General features: G+C 40.0%; 1 protein-coding gene across 3 annotated transcripts; it reads left to right on the top strand.

The window, feature by feature from the left end:
• The first annotated feature begins 537 nt into the window (after positions 1-537).
• On the top strand, positions 538-27,192 carry LOC133539896 (syntaxin-12-like). Of its 3 annotated transcripts, none has more exons than XM_061882200.1 (10): positions 538-692; positions 1,133-1,283; positions 3,333-3,402; positions 11,888-11,987; positions 13,603-13,740; positions 13,995-14,041; positions 17,987-18,095; positions 18,179-18,251; positions 19,697-19,779; positions 26,429-27,192. In XM_061882200.1, the coding sequence occupies exons 2-10, from the start codon at positions 1,184-1,186 to the stop codon at positions 26,519-26,521; spliced, it is 813 nt and encodes a 270-aa protein (XP_061738184.1). In that variant the 5' UTR covers positions 538-692; positions 1,133-1,183; the 3' UTR covers positions 26,522-27,192. The 3 variants fall into 3 exon arrangements, with proteins under 3 accessions (XP_061738184.1, XP_061738185.1, XP_061738186.1); XM_061882201.1 differs by having other exon boundaries at positions 550-688; XM_061882202.1 differs by having other exon boundaries at positions 657-797.

Raw genomic sequence — 27,192 nt, 5'->3', positions numbered from 1 at the left:
AGTAACACATGTTTTTTTTTTATCTTAATAGTAAAGTAAACAGTCAAAAGGTTGATACATAAGCGTGTTAATACAATATGTGTTCAACGTTCACCTCATTGTATTGCTTTGCATAAAATGAGGAAGTTGCCCCTGCCAATATGGCCGCCACGTAAGCACGCCGCTTAGTATGGACTCTGTAGACCCAGACTTCCTTGGTCTGCCATTGATCCTTAGGGAATATTCCCACCCCAAACCGGCTACGTGCCAACTCACCTAAACGCAGCGGAAATGTCATCGTAACATGTTTACATGTGTAATTGTGCTCTAGGGTTGGTTACCATTGTGACCTTAGTAAAGTAAAACCGCCATTGGCAGGGAATGTCTAAAACAGAGTGTGACGCTATACGTACAACCAATGCACTGCCCGGCATATACTGTAAGTAACAATAATCAGAGGCTAAAAAAACATATACTGATTAATACATTTATTTGAATACTATACATAACTGTGAGGCATTCATAATTATATGTGTCAATTATATAGTGTCGATTAACCGCATACGCAAAGTTTGAGTCTGTTTTGTCACTTACCGCGCACTGTATTATGGCAGCCGAAATGCGCGTGCGCAGTCTGAGGCGTTAACTGTTGTTCCGCAGGCAGATTTGGTCACCACCACCTACTATTTGTTCTTGCCCAGCAGGATAAGCAAGTATTAACATTATTAATCATTATCCCCCGATGAATGTTATGGTTTCCTTACAGTTATTGCTGATTAAAATCGCAGTCTGTGTAAAGATTAGCTGAAACGTCAACGGTAACTAAATCGCTGCTACATTGGCTTTATAAGCTTTAAACTGGTAATGGGAAATGAGTTGTGTCGACGTAACTTTTCCTTCTTTGTATGTGGGCTTCGCTGTTACTTATTTAAACTATCCTCCTTTTTTATATTTCGCTCGTTGCTTACACTGACTGGCCTAAGTTTATGTTCAATTAAAAATGGATAGCCTTAATCGTAAACGCGTTAACATTGCAGTGTTCCTAAATGGGCGTGTGTCACGTGATGCGTTTTAAAACGACTCCCATTATGTAACTAACTTTGTCATTGAGTTATTTTGGTACTATTAAACCTGAGTGCATTGTTGTTGTCAGGAATCGCCATCTGTGTACAGCCAAACGTCAAATTCCAAGCCAAACGCAGACATGTCCTACGGTCAAGGAGAGAGTTATCGCCCAGTCACTCGGGACTTCAACAGCCTTATCCAGTCATGCAGCTCCAACATTCAGAAGATCACACAAAACAGTAAGTTCTCTGTGCTCTCTTTAATAAGGTTAAACATGCCAAGAAGCATTTATGCTGTAACTGGCGGAATGGTCAAGACTTGTACTGTGCAAATGTATAAAGACACTAGTCATTTTCATCCACAAACGTTATATTAAATGTTTTTAAAGCACATTATTTTTATGTTAAGAAAAACTCACCCATCCATCCATTTCCTACGGCTTGTCCCTTTTGGGGTCAGGGGAGGATGCTAGAGCCTATCTCAGCTACATTCGGGCGGAAGGCGGGGAACACCCTGGACCAGGGGTCACCAACGCGGTGCCCGCGGGCACCAGGTAGCCCGTAAGGTCCAGATGAGTAGCCCGCTGGCCTGTTCTAAAAAATAGCTCAAATAGCAGCACTTACCAGTGAGCTGCCTCTATTTTTTAAATTTAATTAATTTACAAGCAAGCTGTTCTCGCTTTGCTTGACATTTTTAATTCTAAGAGAGACAAAACTCAAATGGAATTTGAAAATCCAAGAAAATATTTTAAAGACTTGGTCTTCACTAGTTTAAATAAATTCATTAATTTTTTTACTTTGCTTCTTAAAACTTTCAGAAAGACAATTTTAGAGGAAAAATACAACCTTAAAAATGATTTTAGGATTTTTGAACACATATACCTTTTTACCTTTTAAATTACTTCCTCTTCTTTCCTGACAATTTAAATCAATGTTCAAGTAAATACAGTTTTTTTATTGTAAAGAAAAATAAATACATTTTAATTTAATTCTTCATCTTAGCTTCTGTTTTTTGTATCAAGAATATTTGTGAAATATTTCTTCAAAATTATTATAAAAATTCAAAAAAATTATACAGGCAAATCTAGAAAATCTTTAGAATCAAATATAAATCTTATTTCAAAGTCTTTTGAATTTCTTTTAAAATTTTTGTTCTGGATAATTTAGAAGAAATAATGATTTGTGTTTGTTAGAAATACAGCTTGGTCCAATTTGTTGTAGATTCTAACAAAATGCAGATTGGATTTTAACCTATTTAAAATTCTAAAATTAATCTTAATCAGGAAAAATTACTAATGATGTTCCATAAATAATTTTTTTTATTTTTTTTCAAAAAGATTCAAATTAGCTAGTTTTTCTCTTCTTTTTTTCGGTTGAATTTTAAAGAGTCGGAATTGAAGATAAACTATGTTTCAAAATTTAATTTTCATTTTTTTCCTGTTTCCTCCTCTTTTAAACCGTTCAATTAAGTGTTTTTTTTCATCATTAATCTCTACAAAAACCTTCCGTAAAAGGAAAACAAATGTACGACGAAATGACGGACAGAAATACCCATCCATCCATCCATTTTCTACCGCTTATTCCCTTTTGGGGTCGCGGGGGGCGCTGGCGCCTATCTCAGCTACAATCGGGCGGAAGGCAGGGTACACCCTGGACAAGTCGCCAACTCATCGCAGGGCCAACACAGATAGACAGACAACATTCACACTCACATTCACACACTAGGGCCAATTTATATATTTATTTATTTATTACAGGTAAATTGAACAAATTGGCTATTTCTGGCAATTTTTTTAAGTGTGTATCAAACTAGTAGCCCTTCGCATTAATCAGTACCCAAGAAGTAGCTCTTGGTTTCAAAAAGGTTGGTGACCCCTGCCCTGAACAAATCGCCTCCTCATCACAGGGCCAACACAGATAGACAGACAACATTCAAAGTCACATTTACACACTAGGGCCAATTTAGTGTTGCCAATCAACCTATCCCCAGGTGCATGTTTTTGGCAAAAAAGCCAAACAAAAATTCATTTTGTGCACATTAATTGTCTTTGCAGCCTAGTGGTCAAAATATGATAATTGTGCTTAGTGTTACATTTTTGATTTTATCCTTTATTTTATTGTTTTTTTGGTAAATTATTTTAATCTGTTTATTGTAAAATTTGGTGGGTTTCTTGAAAAATGCCTACAAAATTAAAATTGATTGTTATTATTATAACTCTTGCAATTACCTTAGCCGATTTCTAAATGCGCATTGCTGGATTCAAAGTCACTTTTGCTTTTCTTTGACAGCTGCTCAGATCAAGAGCATTGTGAACCAGTTGGGAACCAGACAGGACACCAGCGAACTTCAGGACCGGCTGTAAGTACAGTGCGCGTAAAAAGATCGGATTTGACAAAAACAATCTGAATTGGACATTGTACCCAGCAGTGTGAATGTAGCCTGTGCTTTGGACGATAGCAAATTCTGCTGCACGCAATATCGTCCCACAAATCAATGCCAATCAATATTACTGTCAGCATTATTTTCAGACCAAATTCTAACACTAATGTAACCACCATATACATTAAAATGGTGATAAATTAAATAACCTATTGAAATGCAACAATTCACTGCAGGTGAGATTTATAATAATAAAAGAGCATGCAGCATAGTTTCATAGATGTGAATATTTTATTCAAAATGCAGGCATGTGACATGTCTGTGAAAACACGAAAATTGGGGTTTTTAAACATTAATTTTCGCGTCAAAATATCACTTCCGCATTTGTTTAATTAAATATATAAAAATAAAAGGATGTAAACAACATTTTTTGAACGCTCGTCTCAGCCGCAGGTACTCGCTGTTTCTCCTGCTTGCACTAAATTGCAGGTCAGGAACATGATCAGGGGTGCCTAAACAAGCTCACTAGTTAGCATAGTTATAACCATCTAGCTAGCTTGCTTGTCGTCTCTCTGTTCGCTTTCCGAGCCACAACATTGATGGCTTTCTACTTTGCTGCTAATCATATTTGTATGATTACAATCCGAACACTTAGTTCCGAAGCAGTTGTAGTTCTGGAGCAGGGGTGTCAAACTCATTTTAGCTCAGGAAAATCTGTGCACACGGACTATTAAAGGCCAACTGAAATGAGATTTTCTTATTTAAACGGAGACAGCAGGTCCATTCTATGTGTCATACTTGATAATTTCACGATATTGCCATATTTTTGCTGAAAGGCTTTAGTAGAGAACGTCGATGATAAAGTTCGCAACTTTTGGTCGCTAATAAAAAAGCCTTGCCTTTACCGGACGTAGCAGAAGATGACGTCACAAGGCTGAGGGCTCCTCACATGGTTTCTATTGGGAGCCTCCAGCAGCAAGACCTATTCGGACCAAGAAAGCGACAATTTCCCCATTAATTTGAGCAAGAATGAAAGATTCGTGGCTGAGGATATTGATAGCGAATTTTAGACACATTTAATAGGATAATTCTGGGAAATCCCTTATCTTTCTATTGTGTTGCTAGTGTTTTAGTGAGTTAAATAGTACCTGATAGTCAGAGGGGTGTGTCCACGGGTGTGTTGACGCAAGTGTCTGACGGAAGTCACGGCAGCTGTATGGACGGCGCAAGCTCCGCAGATCTCCGGTAAGAGGCGACTTTTTACCACAATTTTCTCACCAAAACCTGCCGGTTGACAAGTGGTCGGTAAACCATGTTCGCTTGGCCGCTCTGATCCATAGTAAAGCTTCTCCTCTGGGAATTTTAAACATGGGAACACCGTGTGTTTGTGTGGCTAAAGGCTAAAGCTTCCCACCACCATCTTTCTACTTTGAATTGTCTATTATTAATTGAACAAATTGCAAAAGATTCAGCAACCCAGATGTCCAGAATACTGTGTAATTGCGCGATGAAAAGAGATGACTTTTAGCCGCAAGTGGTGCTGTGCTAATATGTCCCCTCCAACTTGAGATGTCACGCGCACGCGTCATCATACACATCATCATTCCGCGACGTTTTCAACAAGAAACTCTGCGGGAAATTAAAAATTGTAATTTAGTAAACTAAACCGGCCGTATTGGCATGTGTTGCAATGTTAATATTTCATCATTGATATATAAACTATCAGACTGCGTGGTCGGTAGTAGTGGGTTTCAGTAGGCCTTCAAAATCATGGCATTAAAACTAAACACTAAAGACAACTTCAGAATGTTTTCTTTGTCTTACTGTGGCCAAAAATAAAACAAACACATTCTGAAAATATTACAATAAAAACATGGAAAAAAATGCAGGCAGCGGTAAAGTTTAGATCCACTAAGGAAAGAACAAAGTGAAGGAATGTCCAGCCATCCATGAAGATAAACCTATTGCAGCTGCCCACATGATGTGAAATGTTAATACTGTGTTTAAGGAGGTTTTTTATCTTATGTTGTATTCTTCCTTTGTATAATGTTTGGTAATGCATGTATTCGTTGTATTTTTATTTTGTATGCTCCTATATGGACCCCAGGAAGACTAGCAGTCGCATTGTCGTCAGCTATTGAGGATCCATTCAATAAACAATAAACATCCATCCATTTTCTACCGCTTGTCACTTTTCGGTTAGCGGGGGGTGCTGGGGCCTATCTCAGCTGCATTCAGGCGGAAAACGGTGTACACCCTGGACAAGTCACCACCTCATCACAGGGCCAACACAGATAGACAAGACAACATTCACACTCACATTCACACAGTTCATAACTGAATACATTTACATATGCATAAATATTTATTTTCTTTTGTATGATTTTTTTTTTTTTTTTAAATGCATTAACATTTATGAAAACCTTTTTCCAAAACACAATATAGAATCTGAGATATGACAGGATAATGAATACATTTATCATTAGTTTTCAAAATTTACTGTTGCACCCCATTTTTATGACTTAATGGAGTCCAGGGAAGAAACAACACCAGAAGTATATTACCCGAGGGGGCGTGGCTACAGGATAGAGTTGGCAAATGGGAAACGTTTTCTGAGTTCCTTGCATGTACAGGACTGTCTCAGAAAATTAGAATATTGTGATAAAGTCCTTTATTTTCTGTAATGCAACTAAAAACATGAATGTCATACATTCTGGATTCATTACACATCAACTGAAATATTGCAAGCCTTTTATTGTTTTAATATTGCTGATTATGGCATTCAGCTTAAGAAAACTCAAGAATCCTATCGCAAAAAATTTGAATATTTCCTCAGATCAAGTAAAAAAAAAGATTTATAACAGTAAAACAAAATCAAACATTTTAAAAAATGTCAATTAATGCACTCAATACTTGGTTGGGAATCATTTTGCACGGATTACTGCATCAATGCGGCGTGGCATGGAGGCAATCAGCCTGTGGCATTGCTGAGGTGTTATGGATGCCCAGGATGCTTCAATAGCGGCCTTTAGCTCATTTGCATTATTGGGTCTGGTGTCTTTCCGCTTCTTCTTCACAATACCCCACAAATTCTCAATGGGGTTCAGGTCAGGAGAGTTGGCAGGCCAATAGAGGACAGTAATGCCATGGTCAGTACACCAATTACTGGTGGTTTTGGCACTGTGGGCAGGTGCCAGATCATGCTGGAAAATTAAATCAATATTCAAATTTTCTGAGACCGTCCTGTATGTTATAGAATTTTACATTAAATTTTCAATGATAATAATGTTAGTAAATTATGTACTTAAAAAACTATACATTCTGTGGTACATTACATGGGACATGTAAGTGTCAAAATGAGCCAAAAGAGGTTGGTAGATGACAATAAATCTAAAGGTAAAATATAGTTTGGAAATGCACCCAATTGCAGGAAATGTAGTCCTGATTTTCAAAATGTTCTTTCGAGGCTTATGTGGCAGCATTTTGTGCCGATAGAAATGGTCCTCTTTTTTTCATCAGTTTTCCTCTTTTTTTCTTTTTTTTTGTAAAGGGTGCTTAGATGTCTGAAAAAGTAGGTGGGAGGAAAAAAGGGATTTTTAGATGCATCGAAAATTCGGACGATTATAAAATGGATTAGTAAGCGTCGACAATCAGTTTATTTACTGTAAATAAAGTAATATAGACAGTTCTAAAATTTGGCTGACTGCAGCGAGCCATCACACGGAGAGATCCGAACAGCTCTTTTATTGTAGGGCACTTATGTTCCAGTTGTGCGAACATTTCCATTAATTTAATAAGTGTGGGAATTCATTTTAATTGTTGTTTATTACAAATGCCCTGTTTTTTAAAAGTTGCAAGTGATGATTGTTTGTTTAGTGAAACAATATAAGTGTACAATTTCATCAATATACATAAATTAAAGAGCATCAATAATATATTTTTAATTGAATCGTAGCCTTCAATCGTATTCGAATCGAGAGATGCCCAAAGATTCACACCTCTCGTGAGTATGCAAAATTACACTGCATACTGCCACCTAACTATTCATGATGGTACATAAGTATAAGTGAATGTATGGGAGAACCGTAATGGACAAAACTACCAGTACCCTTGCATTACCCTCTGCAGTAAACATATTTTTATGGTAAATAATTTTATCATTTTACCGTGAATTGATTTACGTGGACCCCAACTTAAACAAGTTGAAAAACTTATTCAGGTGTTACCATTTAGTGGTCAATTGTACGGAATATGTACCTTACTGTACAATCTACTAATCCATCCATCCATCCATCCATCCATCATCTTCCGCTTATCCGAGGTCGGGTCACGGGGGCAACAGCCTAAGCAGGGAAACCCAGACTTCCCTCTCCCCAGCCACTTCGTCTAGCTCTTCCCGGGGGATCCCGAGGCGTTCCCAGGCCAGCCGGGAGACATAGTCTTCCCAACGTGTCCTGGGTCTTCCCCGTGGCCTCCTACCGGTTGGACGTGCCCTAAACACCTCCCTGGGGAGGCGTTCGGGTGGCATCCTGACCAGATGCCCGAACCACCTCATCTGGCTCCTCTCGATGTGAAGGAGCAGCGGCTTTACTTTGAGTCCCTCCCGGATGGCAGAGCTTCTCACCCTATCTCTAAGGGAGACCCCCGCCACACGGCGGAGGAAACTCATTTCGGCCGCTTGTACCCGTGATCTTATCCTTTCGGTCATGACCCAAAGCTCATGACCATAGGTGAGGATGGAAACGTAGATCGACCGGTAAATTGAGAGCTTTGCCTTCCGGCTCAGCTCCTTCTTCACCACAACGGATCGGTACAACGTCCGCATTATTGAAGACGCCGCACCGATCCGCCTGTCGATCTCACGATCCACTCTTCCCTCACTCGTGAACAAGACTCCTAGGTACTTGAACTCCTCCACTTGGGGCAGGGTCTCCTCCCCAACCCGGAGATGGCATTCCACCCTTTTCCGGGCGAGAACCATGGACTCGGACTTGGAGGTGCTGATTCTCATTCCGGTCGCTTCACACTCGACTGCGAACCGATCCAGCGAGAGCTGAAGATCCCGGTCAGATGAAGCCATCAGGACCACATCATCTGCAAAAAGCAGAGACCTAATCCTGCGGTCACCCAACCGGAACCCCTCAACGCCTTGACTGCGCCTAGAAATTCTGTCCATAAAAGTTATGAACAAAATCGGTGACAAAGGACAGCCTTGGCGGAGTCCAACCCTCACTGGAAATGTGTTCGACTTACTGCCGGCAATGCGGACCAAGCTCTGGCACTGATCGTACAGGGAACGGACCGCCACAATAAGACAGTCCGATACCCCATACTCTCTGAGCACTCCCCACAGGACTTCCCGGGGGACACGGTCGAATGCCTTCTCCAAGTCCACAAAGCACATGTAGACTGGTTGGGCAAACTCCCATGCACCCTCAAGAACCCTGCCGAGAGTATAGAGCTGGTCCACAGTTCCACGACCAGGACGAAAACCACACTGTTCCTCCTGAATCCGAGGTTCGACTATCCGGCGTAGCCTCCTCTCCAGTACACCTGAATAAACCTTACCGGGAAGGCTGAGAAGTGTGATCCCACGATAGTTAGAACACACCCTCCGGTCCCCCTTCTTAAAGAGAGGAACCACCACCCCGGTCTGCCAATCCAGAGGTACCGCCCCCGATGTCCACGCGATGCTGCAAAGTCTTGTCAACCAAGACAGCCCCACAGCATCCAGAGCCTTAAGGAACTCCGGGCGGATCTCGTCCACCCCTGGGGCCTTGCCACCGAGGAGCTTTTTAACTACCTCAGCGACCTCAGCCCCAGAAATAGGAGAGTCCACCACAGATTCCCCAGGCACGGCTTCCTCATAGGAAGACGTGTTGGTGGGATTGAGGAGGTCTTCGAAGTATTCCTTCCACCTATCCACAACATCCGCAGTTGAGGTCAGTAGAACACCATCCGCACCATACACGGTGTTGATAGTGCACTGCTTCCCCTTCCTGAGGCGGCGTACGGTGGTCCAGAATCGCTTCGAAGCCGTCCGGAAGTCGTTTTCCATGGCTTCCCCGAACTCCTCCCATGTCTGAGTTTTTGCCTCCGCGACCGCTGAAGCTGCACACCGCTTGGCCTGTCGGTACCTGTCCACTGCCTCCGGAGTCCTATGAGCCAAAAGGACCCGATAGGACTCCTTCTTCAGCTTGACGGCATCCCTCACCGCTGGTGTCCACCAAGGGGTTGCCGCCCCGACAGGCACCAAGTACCTTGCGGCCACAGCTCCGATCTTCCGCCTCGACAATAGAGGTGCGGAACATGGTCCACTCGGACTCAATGTCCAGCACCTCCCTCGTGACATGTTCAAAGTTCTTCCGGAGGTGGGAATTGAAACTTTGTCTGACAGGAGACTCTGCCAGACGTTCCCAGCAGACCCTCACAATGCGTTTGGGCCTCCCAGGTCTGTCCGGCATCCTCCCCCACCATCGCAGCCAACTCACCACCAGGTGGTGATCGGTAGAAAGCTCCGCCCCTCTCATCACCCGAGTGTCCAAAACATGAGGCCGCAAATCCGATGACACAACTACAAAGTCGATCATGGAACTGCCGCCTAGGGTGTCCTGGTGCCAAGTGCACATATGGACACCCTTATGTTTGAACATGGTGTTTGTTATGGACAAACTGTGACGAGCACAAAAGTCCAATAACAAAACACCACTCGGGTTCAGATCCGGGCGGCCATTCTTCCCAATCACGCCTCTCCAGGTTTCACTGTCGCTGCCAACGTGAGCGTTGAAGTCCCCCAGTAGGACAAGGGAATCACCCGGGGGAGCACTTTCCAGTACTCCCTCGAGTGTTCCCAAAAAGGGTGGGTACTCTGAACTGCTGTTTGGTGCATAAGCACAAACAACAGTCAGGACCCGTCCCCCCACCCGAAGGCGGAGGGAGGCTACCCTTTCGTCCACCGGGTTGAACTCCAACGTACAGGCTTTGAGCCGGGGGGAAACAAGAATTGCCACCCCAGCCCGTCGCCTCTCACTGCCGGCAACGCCAGAGTGGAAGAGGGTCCAATCCCTCTCGAGAGAAGTGTTTCCAGAGCCCTTGCTGTGCGTCGAAGTGAGTCCGACTATATCCAGCCGGAATTTCTCTACTTCGTGCACTAGCTCAGGCTCTTTCCCCCCCCAGTGACGTGACGTTCCATGTCCCAAGAGCTAGCTTCTGTAGCCGAGGATCGGACCGCCAAGTGCCCTGCCTTCGGCTGCCGCCCAGCTCACATTGCACCCGACCTCTATGGCCCCTGCTATGGGTGGTGAGCCCATTGGAGGGGTGACCCACGTTGCCTCTTCGGGCTGTGCCCGGCCGGGCCCCATGGGAACAGGCCCGGCCACCAGGCGCTCGCCATCGTGCCCCACCTCCGGGCCTGGCTCCAGAGGGGGGCCCCGGTGACCCGCGTCCGGGCGAGGGAAATCTGGGTCCATGATTTTTCTTCTTCATAAAGGTCTTCGAGCTGCTCTTTGTCTGATCCCTCACCTAGAACCTGTTTGCCTTGGGAGACCCTACCAGGGGGCTTTATGCCCCCGGACAGCATAGCTCCTAGGATCATTGGGACACGCAAACTCCTTTACCACGATAAGGTTGCAGCTCAGTCTACTAATAAAAGTTTCAATCAATCAAAAAAAAATGTTTCTTATTATTTTCTTTTGCATGGGACTATGGTACTCAAGATATTTACAGTGGAAGCTCTGAACATAATCTGTTGCTGAACACTGCTTCTTTGTCTAATTTGTTCAGATTTTTACATATTAACTATCATGCAATTGAAGCAAAAATAAATTAACATGCAAACAATTTTACAAATACTGGTAGTCTTAATGTAATTATTTGACTTGGTTAGACCTCAAGGGTAGAGTGGCACCTGGGTTTTTGTTAGTAATCTGTTCAAAAAGTTCAAATGAAGACGGAATTATATGAAAACGGAAGCAACTTTTCCCATAAAAAGTCACAATTATTCAACATAATAACTACAACATGTTTTCTCCAGAGAAGTATAGTTTTACGTAAAGAAAAAAATGCAAATTCATATGAATGACTATAGTGTTAATCACCTTCTTTAGAAAACTGCTGGCATTTGTCACTGTCTTTGGCATTCTTTGGGGATATTTCAAAAAACAGTAAAAAAAAATAAAATAAAATCCCAGATACTAAGGTACCAGTGTGTAGGATTCATTATTTGGGCACTCAATTTTGCAAAATAATACCCCGGCAAACTTACTTGTTTGTTACGCGCAATGTTAAGCTGTAGAATAACCGAGGCTGGGTACATAAACCGGGGCAAATTTCTGACAAAAACCAAGGTACATTATTTAATTGTATAGGTTCCACTGTAGAACATTCCAATGCATGGATAGTGTCATGACAGAAAGTGGGTGACCTCCAGTTTCACTGTAACTCTAAACTCTTGCTGTTTCCACAGGCAGCAAATACAACACTATACCAACCAACTTGCAAAAGAAACCAACAAGCACCTGAAGGAGTTGGGCTCAATTCCTCTGCCAACATCCCCCTCAGAACAAGTTAGTAGACATCACTACTCCTGAACAAGAAAGAAGGAATCTTAATAGTATTCCTCAGTTGTCTTAACAGCCTTCAAAAAAGTGTTTTCGTGAATAAGCCTTTCCACTGGTTCTTGATATCCCAACCCACTACTCAATTCTTTAAAGACCGAAGGCTTCATTATGGTACAGCTTCATCGTGTTATGTAAGCCATGCAGGCTTGCTTCTTCCGCTCCAAACCATCTGTTGGAGCTTGACGCGCACTTTCCAAAAAATGTATTTCGCGTCAACGCAATGCAGACCGCAGACACGTTATTGGTTGTTTCTAGTTAATGGTATGTGGCCTTTCACGTTTTCTTTACTGCGAAAGTGCCATTTTTAAATACTCCCTTTAAATCCTTAAAGGAACAGTACATTAAAATGGACTGATGTTCCAGCTTGATAAAGGATATAGAAGACAGTTAGAATTTTTCACCACTACTACTACTACACAGGAAGCTAACTAGCTAGTCAATGAGAGTTGTGGTTGCTCACTTTCAGGAAAACACTTCCCTTGCCGCGTCCACCCTCCAAAAAAGCTACAACAGGATTAATGATGTTAGGAATGAGCTGTAGCATAATAAAAGCTTTGAAGCTTACTCACAATAGGGCAAGCGTTCCACCTAATTTTTCATGCGTCTGAACAAACAACCTGAGCACTCCTTGGACCACATTAAGCAAAATTAGATGTGCACACTATGGTATCACACCTGTCCAAAATCTGAGATAATTACAAGTTGCATGGCTTATTAAAATAATTATAATACATGGGTTATACTTGTATGGTGCTTTTCTACCTTCAAGGTACTCAAAGCGCTTTGACACTATTTCCACATTCATCCATTCACACACACATTCACACACTGATGGCGGGAGCTGCCATGCAAGGCCCTAACCACGACTCATCAGAGGCAAGGGTGAAGTGTCTTGCTCAAGGACACAACGAACGTGACAAGGTTGGTAGAAGGTGGGGATTGAACCAGGAACCCTCAAGTTGCTGGCATGGCCTCTCTCCCAACTGTGCCACACCAACTTACTGCAGTAATTTCTGCCGGCGTTAGGTACACTTGCATAATCTAATGCGATTATTAATCGTTTCAAAATGTATGTTTCAAAAGACAATAATGCTTCTTTTAACTGACTCCGTCAGATAGTTTTTATTACAGGTGAATAATTACAGTGGTGTAGAACTGAATAGTGTTCTTCAGGGATGTATGTAATTTTGCGAGAAAAAAACAGAAATACATCGTCCCACTGTATGGTTCTACACCACTTTGAAATTCAACAGCAATATAAAAACAAAGCTAAATGAATACTTTATAGGCAATTACATTTAGACTGATCGTTATCTTTGTAATCCCAGAATGTTTCATACACCTCTTGAATTAGATCTCAAAAGAGTGTCCATATGTAACTGAAGTTATGACTGGTAGCACCTCGACTTGCTGTATAAACAATTTTTACAGCACCTCTTTGCAGTGTCACCATACAGCTTGAGCATGTTTGAGATTATTAATCATTGTGCGGTGGTAAGATTTATAGTACATGATTTCATTTCAAATTTTAACTATGGTCTTAATCACTTTGTGTGTCTAGAGGCAGCAGAAGATTCAGAGAGAACGTCTGATGAACGATTTCTCTGCGGCGCTCAACAACTTCCAAGTTGTTCAGCGCCGTGCGGCAGAGAAGGAGAAAGAATCAGTAGCCAGAGCGAGAGCTGGATCTCGACTATCGGTATGTAGTAGTCTGTGCACTTTTCATAAGTAATTCACCAACCTGCAATAATGCACCTGCATATCTGTAGATTAGCTGAGGCACCTTGTCGTTATCTGTTGACAGTTTAACTTACTTTATGCATAGCCGTAATTGTAAACATTACTGTCTTGCATGTATTATTTTTGGGAAGGAGAATTACATTTTTTCTCAATAATCATTTTATATTTGAATTAAAAATGTCACACCAATAAGAAGTTTTTCTTATCTTCCAGGTTGAAGACGTTGCTGCGCGAGATGAAAAGCTTGTATCTTTCGATAAGTAAGTGAATGGTTGTCATTCAACAGTTGCAGAATTTGTAGAACATTTAAGCTTTCAAGATCTGAGGGATGGTTCATCGAATGACCACCCAGTAATTTAGTCAATAATATGGTGAACAATATAAAGTCAACAGCGTTGCACAATAAATAGTGTAATGATTGAAAAACTGTCATGCTGCCAACATGGAGGCTTCTTAAGTGGGTAATCTCTTCAGGAATCTGGAGCACAGTAACCAATTAAAACAATTTGGGCCGATGCAAAATCATTCACTATTATATACAAACCCAGTGCAAAGTTGTTATATATATTCCAACTCTAAACTGTATAAAGTTGAATGCGTATTGCTGGTGCTATGGCTTATATTATATGGTGACGTCACATGTATTTGTACATTGAGAGAGGGTGCACATCCCATTTGGGCCATTGTTTTGACTCGAAGGGGCCCACATTTATGCAGGTTAATTTGTGTCTTTATTACGAAAACCTTTTTTGACACTGGATTAATGTAAATTATTTTTTTGCATTTGAATTTGGTGAACAGAATTTGTGTTTACATCAAATTATGCTGACACTTTAATTGAAAAAAAAATTCAGTGTATAAAAATCGGTTAAAAAAATTATTGCGTAAAAAGTCAGTTTATAAACATTCAGTGTACAAAAAATTGTTGTGCTGAAAAATTAAATGTAAAAAAAAATTGCTGTTTCACAAAGCAAGACTCACTTCTGGTAAATTGAGGCTGAAGCTATCGATCCTGTGTCTCAGAACAGTTCAATGGAGTGTGAAGTTTATAGTCCTTTGATTTGTCTTGCGAAACAGCATAAAAAAGGTAGCCCAGTTAAATGTCTTTTTTATGCTGTTTTCCAAGACCCGTGTCACATGACTTCAAAATGTAACATTTCACTGACTGGTTCTGAGACAGGATCACTTCAGCCTTAATTTACCAAAAGTTAGTCTTGCTTTTTTGAAGCAGCAGATTTTTCGACACTGGATTTTTTTATACTGAACTTTTATACACTGAATCTTTTTAATACTGAATTTTAAAACGCAGAGATTCACAAAATTCATATGCAAAAAATTCAGTTACACAAATTCAGTGTCAAAAAAAGCTTTCATAATAAAGACAAAAATTAAACTCAATACACTTTTAAAGCCAAAATACACACATACAGTACATATGTACAAACATACAGTAGGGGAACAAGTATTTAGTCAGCCACCGATAATGCAAATGATGACAGTAAGTAAGAGGTCTTTAATTTTCATCATAGGTACACTTCATCTGTGAGAGACAGAATGTGAATAAATTCCTGAAAATCAAATTGTAGGATTTTTAAATAATTTTTTGCCGATCATGATGGAAAATAAGTATTTGGTCACCTGCAAAAAAGCAAGATTTCTAGCTCTCACAAACCTGTAACTTCTTCTTTAAGAGGCTCTTCTGCCTTTCACTTGTTACCTGTATTAAGGTCACATATTTGAAGTGGTTTATCTATATCAGTGGTTCTCAAACTTTTTTCAGGGATGTAGCATTAATATTTATGGAACATGTCCACAAAAAATCTAGCTGTCAACAATGAATATTGCAATGTTGTATTTTTTTTTCACAATTTATGAACTTACATTCATATTTTGTTGAAGTATTATTCAATAAATATATTTATAAAAGATTTTAAAATTTTGGCTAGAATATTTAAAAAAAAATCTCACTTACCCCTTGGCAATACCTTCAAGTATCCCCAGGGTTACGCGTACCCCCATTTGAGAACCACTGATCTATATAACAGACACTTGATCACAACCTCAAACATCCAGACTGTAAACGCCACGATGGCCAAGACAAAGAGCTGTTGATGGTCACCAGGAACACAGTTGTAGACCTGCACAAGGCTGGAAAGAGTGAATCTACAATAGACAAGCAACTTGGTGTAAATAAATCAATAATGGTAGCAATTATTAGAAAATGAAAGATACACATGGCCGTTGATAATCTCCCTTAATGTGGGGCTCGCGCAAGATCCCATCCCGTGGGGTCAAACTGATAATGAGAACCGTGGCCAAAAATCCCAGAACTACATGGAGGGCTTCTGGTAAATGACCTGCAGAGAGCTGGGACCAAAGTTACAAAGGTTACCATCAGTAACACGCTACTCCAACAGGAAATTAAATCCTGCAGTGTCAGACGTGTCCCCAAGCTTAAGCCAGCTCATGTCCAGGCCCTTCTAAAGTTTACCTGTGACCATGTGGATGATCCAGAAGAGGATCGGGAGAATGTCATGTGGTCAGATAAAACCAAAATAGGATTTTTTGGTAAAAATCCAACTTGTCGTGTTTGAAGGAAGAAGAATGCTGAGTTGCATCTCAAGAACACCATTCCCTACTGTGAAACTTTGGGGTGGAAACATCATGCTTCAGGGCTGTTATTCTGCTAAAAGGACAGGACGACTGATCTGTATTAAGGAAAAAATTATTGGGGCCAAATGTCATTAAAATCTTAAGCAATAACCTATCAGCGAGAGCATTTAAGATGAGACGTGGCTGGGTCTTCCAGCATAACAATGATGCCAAACAGGCAAGAAAGGAGTGGGTCCGTAAGAAGCATTTCAAGGTCCTGGAGTGACTTAGCCAGTCTCCAGACCTCAACCCAATAGAAAACCTGTGTAGGGAGTTGAAAGTTTGTTTTGCATGGTAACAGCTGCAAAACATCACTGCTCTACAGGAGCTCTGCATGGAATTAATACCAGCTACAGTGTGTACAAACCCTGTGAAGACTGACGGAAAACGTTTGACCTCTGTCATTTACAACAGAGGTTATATTACAAGATATTGTATTGAACATTTGTCACTGACCAAATACCTCTTTTCCACCATGATTTGCTAATAAATTATTATTTTTTTCACATTGTGTCTCTCAGAATTGAAGTGTACCTATGATGAAAACTGCAGGCCTGTCATTATTTTAAGTGGGAGATTTTGCATAATCAGTGGCTGACTATATGTATATGTTCATATGTATGTATATGTGTAGAAGTATTTATCTGTATGTGTGTATACATGTATATATGTGTGTGTATATATCTACATATGAATGTGTATGTATGTAAATAAGTATGTGTTTATATGTATGAATTTATTGAGCTGTTTGGCCACAATACCCAGCAATATGTTTGGAGTAGAAAAGATGAGGCCTTTAATCCCAGGAACAACATTCCTACCGTCAAGCATGGTGGTGGTAGTATTATGCTCTGGGCATGTTTTGCTGCCAATGGAACTGGTGCTTTAATGAGACAATGAAAAAGGAGGATTACCTCCAAATTATTTAGGACAAGCTAAAATCATCAGCCCGGAGGTTGGGTCTTGGGCGCAGTTGGGGGTTCCAACGGGACAATGATCCCAAACACATGTCAAAAGTGGTAAAGGAATGGCTAAATCAGGCTAGAATTAAGGTTTAAGAATGGCCTTCCCAAAGTCCTGACTTAAACCACATTGAGAACATGTGGAGAATTCTGAAGAAACAAGTCCATGTCAGAAAACTACTCTCATAAGTTAACCAGCTTTATAAAATAGACACACAGCTTTGAAACATTTTTGTTTTGGTTATGCGGACAGAAAACATGGGCATTTACATCAACAATATGATTTGTCTGGTTGGAAAGGACAAATAAAAAATATAAAAATCAGAAGGTTTCCTTTGTCTCAAAACAGGGGGATGGAGGAAGGTGAGATGGGGGTCTTCAAGAAGCTGTAATATGGGGCCCAGAATTTGGTGCTGCGACCCTGCTTATACATGTTGAGTTTTGAGATGCATTAACACTTTGGATTGACCTACTTCAATATTTGTTCAATGACGTAACTAAGCCGGAAACATGTTTCTTCAATTGTGGATACAATGTAAGTGCAGCGTACTCACACACATTCCAACAGTTCTATGTTCTGTGACCCAACAGTCAGGAGGGATGGGGTCAGATGGCCATTCAGACGGAGGAGACGGCAGCTATCACAGAGGAAGACTTGGAGCTCATCAAGGAGAGAGAAACCAACATCAGACAGCTAGAGGTCTGCCCTTCCTCCCACACCCCATTACCATTAATTTTCACTCCTTGGGATCAAATATTAATGTTAGTTTTCATTTGTTACAGTCTGACATCATGGATGTCAATCAGATCTTTAAGGACCTTGCAGTAATGATCCATGACCAAGGAGAGATGATTGGTGAGGAAAATTATATATTTATTACTAACGGTTCATTGAAATAGTAAATAAACCCTGACAAGATGCAAAATAATTATTAAAAAAAATCAGTCAACACAATGATAAATTATGAGATTTGTTTTTAGTATAAAAAAATACTTGAGCACATTTTATTGAATTCTCCCCCTTATATCTAGTAGTTTGCATATATTGAACACAATTTCTCATGAGATGAAGTGCAAATCCTACACAACTTTTGCTATGTACACAAAAGAACAACTCTGCACTAGATGTGTCTTGGTTGCACACCACTTGGTAAACACTACACCCTAACATTAGAGTTCTGCAACATGGGGTTAAGGAATGGCAGTGGAAAAATGGCAGAACGATCGGCCTCAGGATCTTGGGACTGTTTCTCTAAGCATTTAAAATGCCATCAGTAAAAAACACCTGTGTTCAAAGGCGGTCCTACAACACAAGGCTACAACAATGAGATTTTTCCTATTCATGGAAGCCAGACTATACTGTGTACAGTTGAGTCCACAATTGACTTTGTATGTGCTAAAAACCTCGCGTCTCTCAGCTCACATTTTCTTTTCTTTTTTTGTAGTTTCGAGAAGCAGGTGTTGAAACAAAAACAATGTCTGGGAAATTTAGTTTGCTAAAATATCTACATTTATAGCAAAGTGTATATAGTGTCCATCATGACAGAATACTTGAAGTGGTGTTTTGCAACCTTTTTACGACTATCTAGAGGGCATTAACGTTCCAAAGTGCTGTAAGAATTATATTTGGCCCTCTTCCGAAATATTATTGTTTTCATGACCAATTAAAAAGTCAGTGAGCATGTCACATCCAGGTCGCCTGTTCTGCTTCGCCCTCTTCGTCGAGCTACTGAAACTGGTGAAGTTACTAAACATGTCAGACTTCAGTAAATCTAAAAGGCCTCGTGACGATTCTCAACTTATTCATGACAAAGCCAAGTACCTGAAAGTCAGTCTGTTAAAGGTGGGACAGTTACTGTACCTAAAACCAGAAGGTGCTCCTTACACCTGTTTCACATACTATCTCAACTTGTTGGGAGAAGAGGAAACTTACCATATATATTTTTTTGTTTCACAATTCAAAACGTATCAAAAGGTTGAATATAGAGCAGCGGTTCTCAAACTTGTTTCACCAAATAGCACCTCGGAAATCACAATATTATCTAATGTTTTTGGCCACGTTAATATTAAACACAGTTTGAACAATAACACTGTTTGAATATAGGAAAATAAAACTGTATTTTAATCAATTGAATCATGGCATACCATTAGATAGAGGTCGCGTACCACAGTTTGAGAATCACTGCTGGAGATGTTCCATTGTATATAAATGTAATCAGTGCTGACTTTAGAATTAAAAATGATTAAAATCTGATGTTTATAAGTAGTATTTATATGCACGATGTTTGTGCGGTTTTGCAGATAGCATCGAGGCAAATGTGGAGAATGCTGAAGTGCATGTAGAACGAGGAACAGACCAACTTCAGAGAGCCGCCTATTACCAAGTGAGTCGGTCACTCTTAGTGAATTTTTGCTAGTTTCTTTTCTTGTTGAACACCAACAATTGTTTTCCAATCGTTTGGCAACTGCCAGCAAATCATTAAAAATAACTTAGAGGTATTATTTTGTGGGCTATTCAGGCAAAGGAAATATGTCATTTAAGTCTACATGCTTGTTGAAAGTCACAGTTAGCAGTGGCAAAACATGCACTACATGTGTCTTTGTTGCACACCACTCAGTTAAGTTGCAGAGTGTTTGTAAATGTAAATATACGTGGGATTAATTTTGAAATGTTCGTGACAAAAAATATCACATCTGCTTTCATGAACAAATTAAATTTGAGTGTGGACAAAATAGAAATATACAATCATTGTCTAAAGCAGTGGTGCTTTTTGAGCCAAAGATTCCTGGTCTCAGACTCAGCCATTAACAAAAGCAAGATCTACTCCTGCACCAATTATATATATGTATGTTTATATGTATACATACTGTATGTATATACATATGTATATACATATGCATATGTGTATATATATTTATGTATGTATCTATACAGTACATATGTATGTATGTATATAAATAGTCCATATGTATATATATATATATTTTATAGCCAATAAGAACATAAAGCTGTGTCTTTAAAATGTTTTATATTTATATACATATATTTTATTTAGTTATTATTGGCTGATGTCAACATTGTTTTTCTCGTTGTGTTTTTTGCCTTTTTTCCAATTTTTGCTGGTGTTTTTGTTTTCTTTTTGCTATGTGCCTAAAGCCAAAGGCAAACGAGTTACAGGCCACATGTGGCCCCTCTGCCACACTTTGGGCATTCCTGCTGTCCCATGGCTGCCTGACATTAGTGCCGGAAGTAGTAAAATAAGCTGTTCACCTGGCATCTTTTTCCTGTGTGATAAACGTGGCAGTCCTTCTTTGCTGCCGCCTTGTTTTATCATATCTGTCAGTGTTTACTTTTGTATGCACAATAAATCCTAACAAAATCCGTACTTTGGAGCAATGTTCACAGACTCTAGTATTTGGCTGGTTTTTCTTCCCGTTGCGGGCGAGCGATGATGGTCGGGGTTGAGGGAAGACTTGTTTGATGTTGGATTCTGTAAATTGCCCGATGTTTTGGAACAATCACCCTTAATGTTTTGTAGAAGCCCATTGTCGAGACGAACGGGTTTCGTGTGCGGCCATGCTCTGGGGGTGTGGCCGCGGCACAATGTCGACACTGGCGGGATGTGAAGCTGAAGAGGGGCGTGGTGTGTGGGCATGTTCAGGGGTTCAAATGCGTACTTGATGGCGGGCCTGTTGGTCCAAAGATTGGCTGGTCGATCACCATCCACTGGTAAAGGTTAGGATCACAAATCAACAAACAAACCATAACCAATTTTGCTTTCTCATTGTGCATTTTCATTGTAAGTTAACATGAGTATGTAGTGGAAGTGCGCTACCATCAGTGCTGTACTCTCTGGTATCGAGTTTGGCCTTTTGTGAGAGTCACAAATGAGCACAGAGCTGATGAACATTTTTTAACCAGTTTGTGTGTACCAGCATCTTGATGTGCTTATCTATATTTAGCAGGTGGGACACGAGATTTTGCAAGATAAAAACAAGGGGTGGGGGAGCATTGCTTAGATGGTAGAGCGGTCGTCCAAAAACTTGAGTGTTCCTTGTACAAATTTAGTTTCCGCCATTTGAGTTACTGATGTTGTGTCGCTGGGCAAAGTACGCCATCTTCTTTGCTCGTAGTACCACACGTACTGGTTTAAGAGAAAAGCCGTTTTGCGAGCGCAGGGTCGAAGCCTGACAAGCAGCCGCCGGTCAGTGGAAGCTCGAAAGACAAAACAGCGCCATCAAAAATCCGTACTTTGGAGCAATGTTCACGGACTCTACATGGAAATAGCTGTGTTCGAGGCGGGATCAGAACCGCACACCGAGTGCTGGGCATACACAACAAACCTCTTTCATCGTAGTCCAACTGCCATCGCTGTGTGTATGGTCAAGCAAAAGTAGTCACAACTGCCATCACACAAGTCAAACCTGACTTGACACACCTTGGATATGCTGGCTCGTTACTTTGAGCAGTATCCATTTTCTACCGCTTGTCCGTCTCGAGGTTGCGGGGGGTGCTGGAGCCTATCCCAGCTGCATTCCGGCGCAAGGCTGGGAGCACCCTGTACTAGTCGACGCCTCATCACAGGACCAACACAGATAGATAACATTCCTACTCACATTCACACACTAGGGCCAGTTTAGTGTTGCCAATCACGAGGACAAAGATCCCGAGTCTTAGTTAGAATTCATGGAAAAAAGCTCAACAGTCAAAAGCTCATGCTTCGGGCATGGGCGCAAAGCCGTAAAAATATTTTAAAAACACACTTGCATTGTTTTTGAGTCTTAGTTGCTGTCAAAATGTTGTATCAGGCTTGTTCTCGTGAACTCAATATTATCTTATATCTTGAGCTAATGTATCATCATGCCCCGTACATTTAGTCCGATTCCATTTGACAAATAAGGGGAGTTACTACAAATTAAGATTATTTATTTGCAACTTGGTGTTTATGCGGAAAAATAAGCACTTGCCAAGTATACTACAGAGCTGCTGTGGCTACTTGTTTGCAAACACCAAATGTTGGCAGCTCTGTTTCGGTCCCCATAACTTCATATTTACACAAGTATTTAGGATAAGGAGAATACATGAACATTACAAAATTAGAGAAATCATTTTAAAAAGGTGAGTTAAGCAGGTTGTATGTAAAAATAGAAGTAGAAAGTAGTAAATCCAGAAAAGAGTTACCTCATTGTGTGGATGAATTCTGCAATAAGCAGCACTTTTGTCAGAGGACTCCACTTCTTATATTTGTTGAGCTGATGTATCTGACAACGTAATTTTCAGCTATTTGGCCTCCAGATTTTTGTGGTTTTATGACCACACAGACCGCATCACATGTCTTAACAGTTTTAGCTTTTCAAAAATTCATAGATTGTTGTGATAAAGAAATTAGAGGTGGAAAACATTGTTGTTTTATTTTTTTCGATGGCAAATAATCACAGACCTTTAAAAGGGAACTGCATTTTGTTTGGAATTTTGTCGGTCATTCACAATCCTTATGTAAGTCAAGAACACGTTTTTCTTTTTTTACGCATTCTAGCTAGTAAATACATGTGATCAAATGTCCGTTTACAATGGAGCCCACGGGAGTCGCTCTATTCCGCCTATAAAGCGCTCCAAAAACATCCAAATAATTCCATCAAAATTGTATATACAGTGCAAAAAGTATTTAGTCAGCCCCCGATTGTGCAAGTTCTCCCACTTAAAATGATGACAGAGGTCTGTAATTTTCATCATAGGTACACTTAAACTGTGAGGGACAGAATGTGAAAAAAAAATCCAGGAATTCACATTGTAGGAATTTTAAAGAATTTATTTGTAAATTATGGCGGAAAAAAGTATTTGGTCAATAACAAAAAATCAACTCAATACTTTATAATATAACCTTTGTTGGCAATAACAGAGGTCAAACGATTACTATAGGTCTTTACCAAGTTTGCACACAATGTAGCTGGTAATTTGGCCCATTCCTCTATGCAGATCTTCTCGAGAGCAGTGATGTTTTGGGCCTGTCGCCGAGCAACACGGAATTTCAACTCCCTCCACAGATTTTCTCTGGGGTTGAAGTCTGGAGACTGGCTAGGCCACTCCAGGACTTTCAAATGCTTCTTACGGAGCCACTCCTTCGTTGCTGACTAAATACTTTTTTGCCCCACTGTACAGCACATGCCTTAAGTATATATGTAATGTAGTAACAGGGACAATTATAATAACATGTATTATTTACATATTTTGATCATTTTAAACATTACCATTAGCTTTGAAAAAATCACCGATAACTGCTCACTGCATAATAAAAAATCACTTTTTGTACAATGTCTGCTGTCATTAGGATGCGGACTGATAGTATGTTCATATATATTCCCATTTAGATGAAAAATGACTCATAATCCTTACGAAGAAAATGGGGGTGAAAATGCAGTCCTAGCATCTTTTCATGTTTCTCGCCATTCCATGGTCTAAATAGGCTTTCAAAGTGTATCAATTTGTCCGAGTATGTCTTTTTCCTTCTACTATCAAGATGAGAGGCATGATAGTCCACATTGTAACAAGCTAGTTAGCTCAATGTGATCACGGCGCAGCTATAAATGGTTTGTCTGCGTTAGCGCTTATAATAACAATATCACTGGTACTTTAATATTCAAGTCACGTAATGTAAATGGACTATTGTTGGTGTTTTTTAGATGGTTATTTAGAGGGCTGTTTTGGCAGAATAGAGGACCTCCCATAAACTCAATTGTAAACAAACTTATTTACGAGTCAGAGGCATTAAAAAATAAATACATCCACTTTGTTTTACAAAATGATTGTGAAGGATTCCATAAAAATGTTCCACTTTAAAATCTTTAGAAACACACTTATTTGAGCTTGTGTTTAAATGAGGCTAAGCCAGATATTTTTATGTTTAGAGTGACACCTTTTGTACATTTTTATGGACATTCTTTATGCTATTTCTAGACCTTACCGTAATTTTCGGAGTATAAGTCGCTCCGGAGTATGAGTCGCACCTGCCGAAAATGCATAATAAAGAAGGGAAAAAACATACATAAGTCGCACTGGAGTATAAGTCGCATTTTTGGGGGAAATTTATTTGATAAAACCCAATACCAAGAATAGACATTTGAAAGGCAATTTAAAATAAATAAAGAATAGTGAAAAACAGGCTGAATAAGTGTACGTTATATGATGCATAAATAACCAACTGAGAACGCGCCTGGTATGTTAACGTAACTTATTATGGTAAGAGTCATTCAAATAACTATAACATATAGATCATCCTATACATTTACCAAACAATCTGTGACTCCTAATCGATAAATCCGATGAAATCTCATACGTCTAGTCTCTTACGTGAATGAGCTAAATAATATAATTTCATATTTTACGGTAATGTGTTAATAATTTTACACATAAGTCGCACCCATACTTGCCAACCCTCCCGGATTTCCAGGAGAGTCCCGAAATTCAGCGCCTCTCCCGAAAACCTCCCGAAAGAAATGTTCTCCCGAAAGTCTCTCGAAATTCAGCGGAGCTGAAGGCCACGCCCCCTCAAGCTCCATGTGGACCCGAGTGGGGACAGCCTGTTTTCACGCCCGCTTTCCCACTATATAAACAGCTTGCCTGCCCAATCACGTTACAACATTACGGATTTTAATAAAAAACTGCACACACAAGGAGACGAAGCAGAAGAACGAGGAAGTTACAGCCATGGCGACGCCGTCTGTAATAGAGTGATTCTATGTTGTCTGTTGCCATCTCCTGGTAAATGTTGGCTATAGCGTTATGGGGTTGCTTTTGATTTATGTGGTTTTGCGCACCTGAAGGCAAGTGACTCTCGCAAGTACGCAAATAGCAGAACAAAGGTTACTCAAGTAGTGAAAGGTAAGTGTTGTGGCTTTTATTTTAGCAACAAGCAAGCACAGTACAGTTAGTAGAACAACTGTGTTTTTGTTACTGTTTGATGGGTGCCGTCTGAAATACAACTATTTCTTTTTTTTTTATATATGATAAAATATGGCTAGAATTCACTGAAAGTCAAGTATTTCATACATATATATATATATATATATATATATATATATATATATATATATATATATATATATATATATATATATATATGAAAGACTTGAGTTGGTGAATTATACTCCCCCTCTTAACCACGCCCCCCGCCCCAACCACGCCCCCAACTCAGCCTCCGCCCCACCCCCCACTCCCCACCTCCCGAAATAAGAGGTCTCGAGTTTGGCAAGTATGGTCGCACCCCCGGCCAAACTATGAAAAAAACTGCGACTTATAGTCCGAAAAATAAGGTAATTATTTTTTTTTTCCATTTTATTGAATGGTTCATTTAGCTGTGTTTTTACAGTATTTTCCATACTGATTGTAATTTTTATTCTATTTTTTTAATTTCCTGTTTTTAATTTGTACAGCATTTTGAGGCAGTAGTGGCTGTTTTAAATGTATGCTGTATAAATAAATACATAAACAAACCTTGACCAAGATAAGTAAAACTATATTTAATAAAAATGTTATACATACTGTTGAGGTTGAATGGCAGAACCTCTTCTAGTTGCAGGGAACAGTTTATCAAAGCCTCCGCTTGGAATGGTTTCCTGCTGGCTCCACCTTGGACGGGACTCTCGCTACTATATTAGATCCACTTTGTACTGGACTCTCACGGTTATGTTAGATCCACTATGGATTGGACTTTCACAATATCATGTTAGACCCGCTCGACATCCATTGCTTTCGGTTGCCCACATATGCGGTCCTCACCAAGGTTTCTCATAGTCATTGTCTTTGTCATCGACGTCCCACTGGAGTGAGTTTTCCTTGCCCTAATGTGGGCTCTACCGAGGATGTCGTTGTGGTTTGTGCAGCCCTTTGAGACACTGGTGATTTAGGGCTATATAAATAAACAATGATTGATTGACATTGGCTCAATCAATGATTCATTTTGTTACTCAAATGTTCACTCATACTTATTTTGTGTGTCTTGGTAAAAACTCTTGTCTTTGCTTTTCCTGTTACAGCAAAAGTCCCGAAAGAAGATCTGTATCCTGGCTTTAGTTTTCTCCATCGCACTGGTAATACTTGGCATCATCATCTGGCAAGTGTCCAAGTGACTCGTCTCCACATTGATGTCATCACTATTATTAAGATACTGTACGTAGATTTACTTACATTGTTCTCTGCCCACCTGCAAGTAGACTGCTCACATCAGTATCACAGATCTAGGTTTGTGCAGAGCTGCAAATATACTAATCTCAAGTTCTCAACTGAGCTGTTCTTTGTAAAATAGCAACGTAAAACCAACATTAACAGCTATAAATTGGGGGACTGAGGTTGTGATGGGAAATGAGTCACGTGTTGATTATTTTCTTGTTGTTTTTCAAACTGTCAATATATTTCAAATTATTCATGGCAGTTCTTTCCGATAGACCAAACACAAAAAAAAAAGTGATTTTAGGGGCTTTTTTCATCATTTGTTATTATGGCACCTTTTAATCTGAAGTGTTTGTATTGCACAAAATAAGATGTCGGAAACTACTGAAAGCTAGCTGGGCCTCATAGTAAATCAGTTACACAGAAACAGGTTGACGCAAGGTGGTGATTGTACTAAAACTGCTCTATACTGTGTATCTTAACAGACAAGCCGTAAATCCATATTTGTAAATATGACATATTACAGACATTAAAGCCTACTATACACAGTACATCTAAAAACAACAGTTTCCCTATGAAACAATTTCTCTGGCTCATTTCAGTGTGTGTAATAAATGTATTGAATATCTAA

Source organism: Nerophis ophidion, linkage group LG21 (genome assembly GCF_033978795.1).
Source record: "Nerophis ophidion isolate RoL-2023_Sa linkage group LG21, RoL_Noph_v1.0, whole genome shotgun sequence".
NCBI classification, from domain to species: domain Eukaryota; kingdom Metazoa; phylum Chordata; class Actinopteri; order Syngnathiformes; family Syngnathidae; genus Nerophis; species Nerophis ophidion.
The sequence above is the reverse complement of the archived record's forward strand: the minus strand, read 5'-3'. Positions and strand labels throughout refer to the sequence as shown.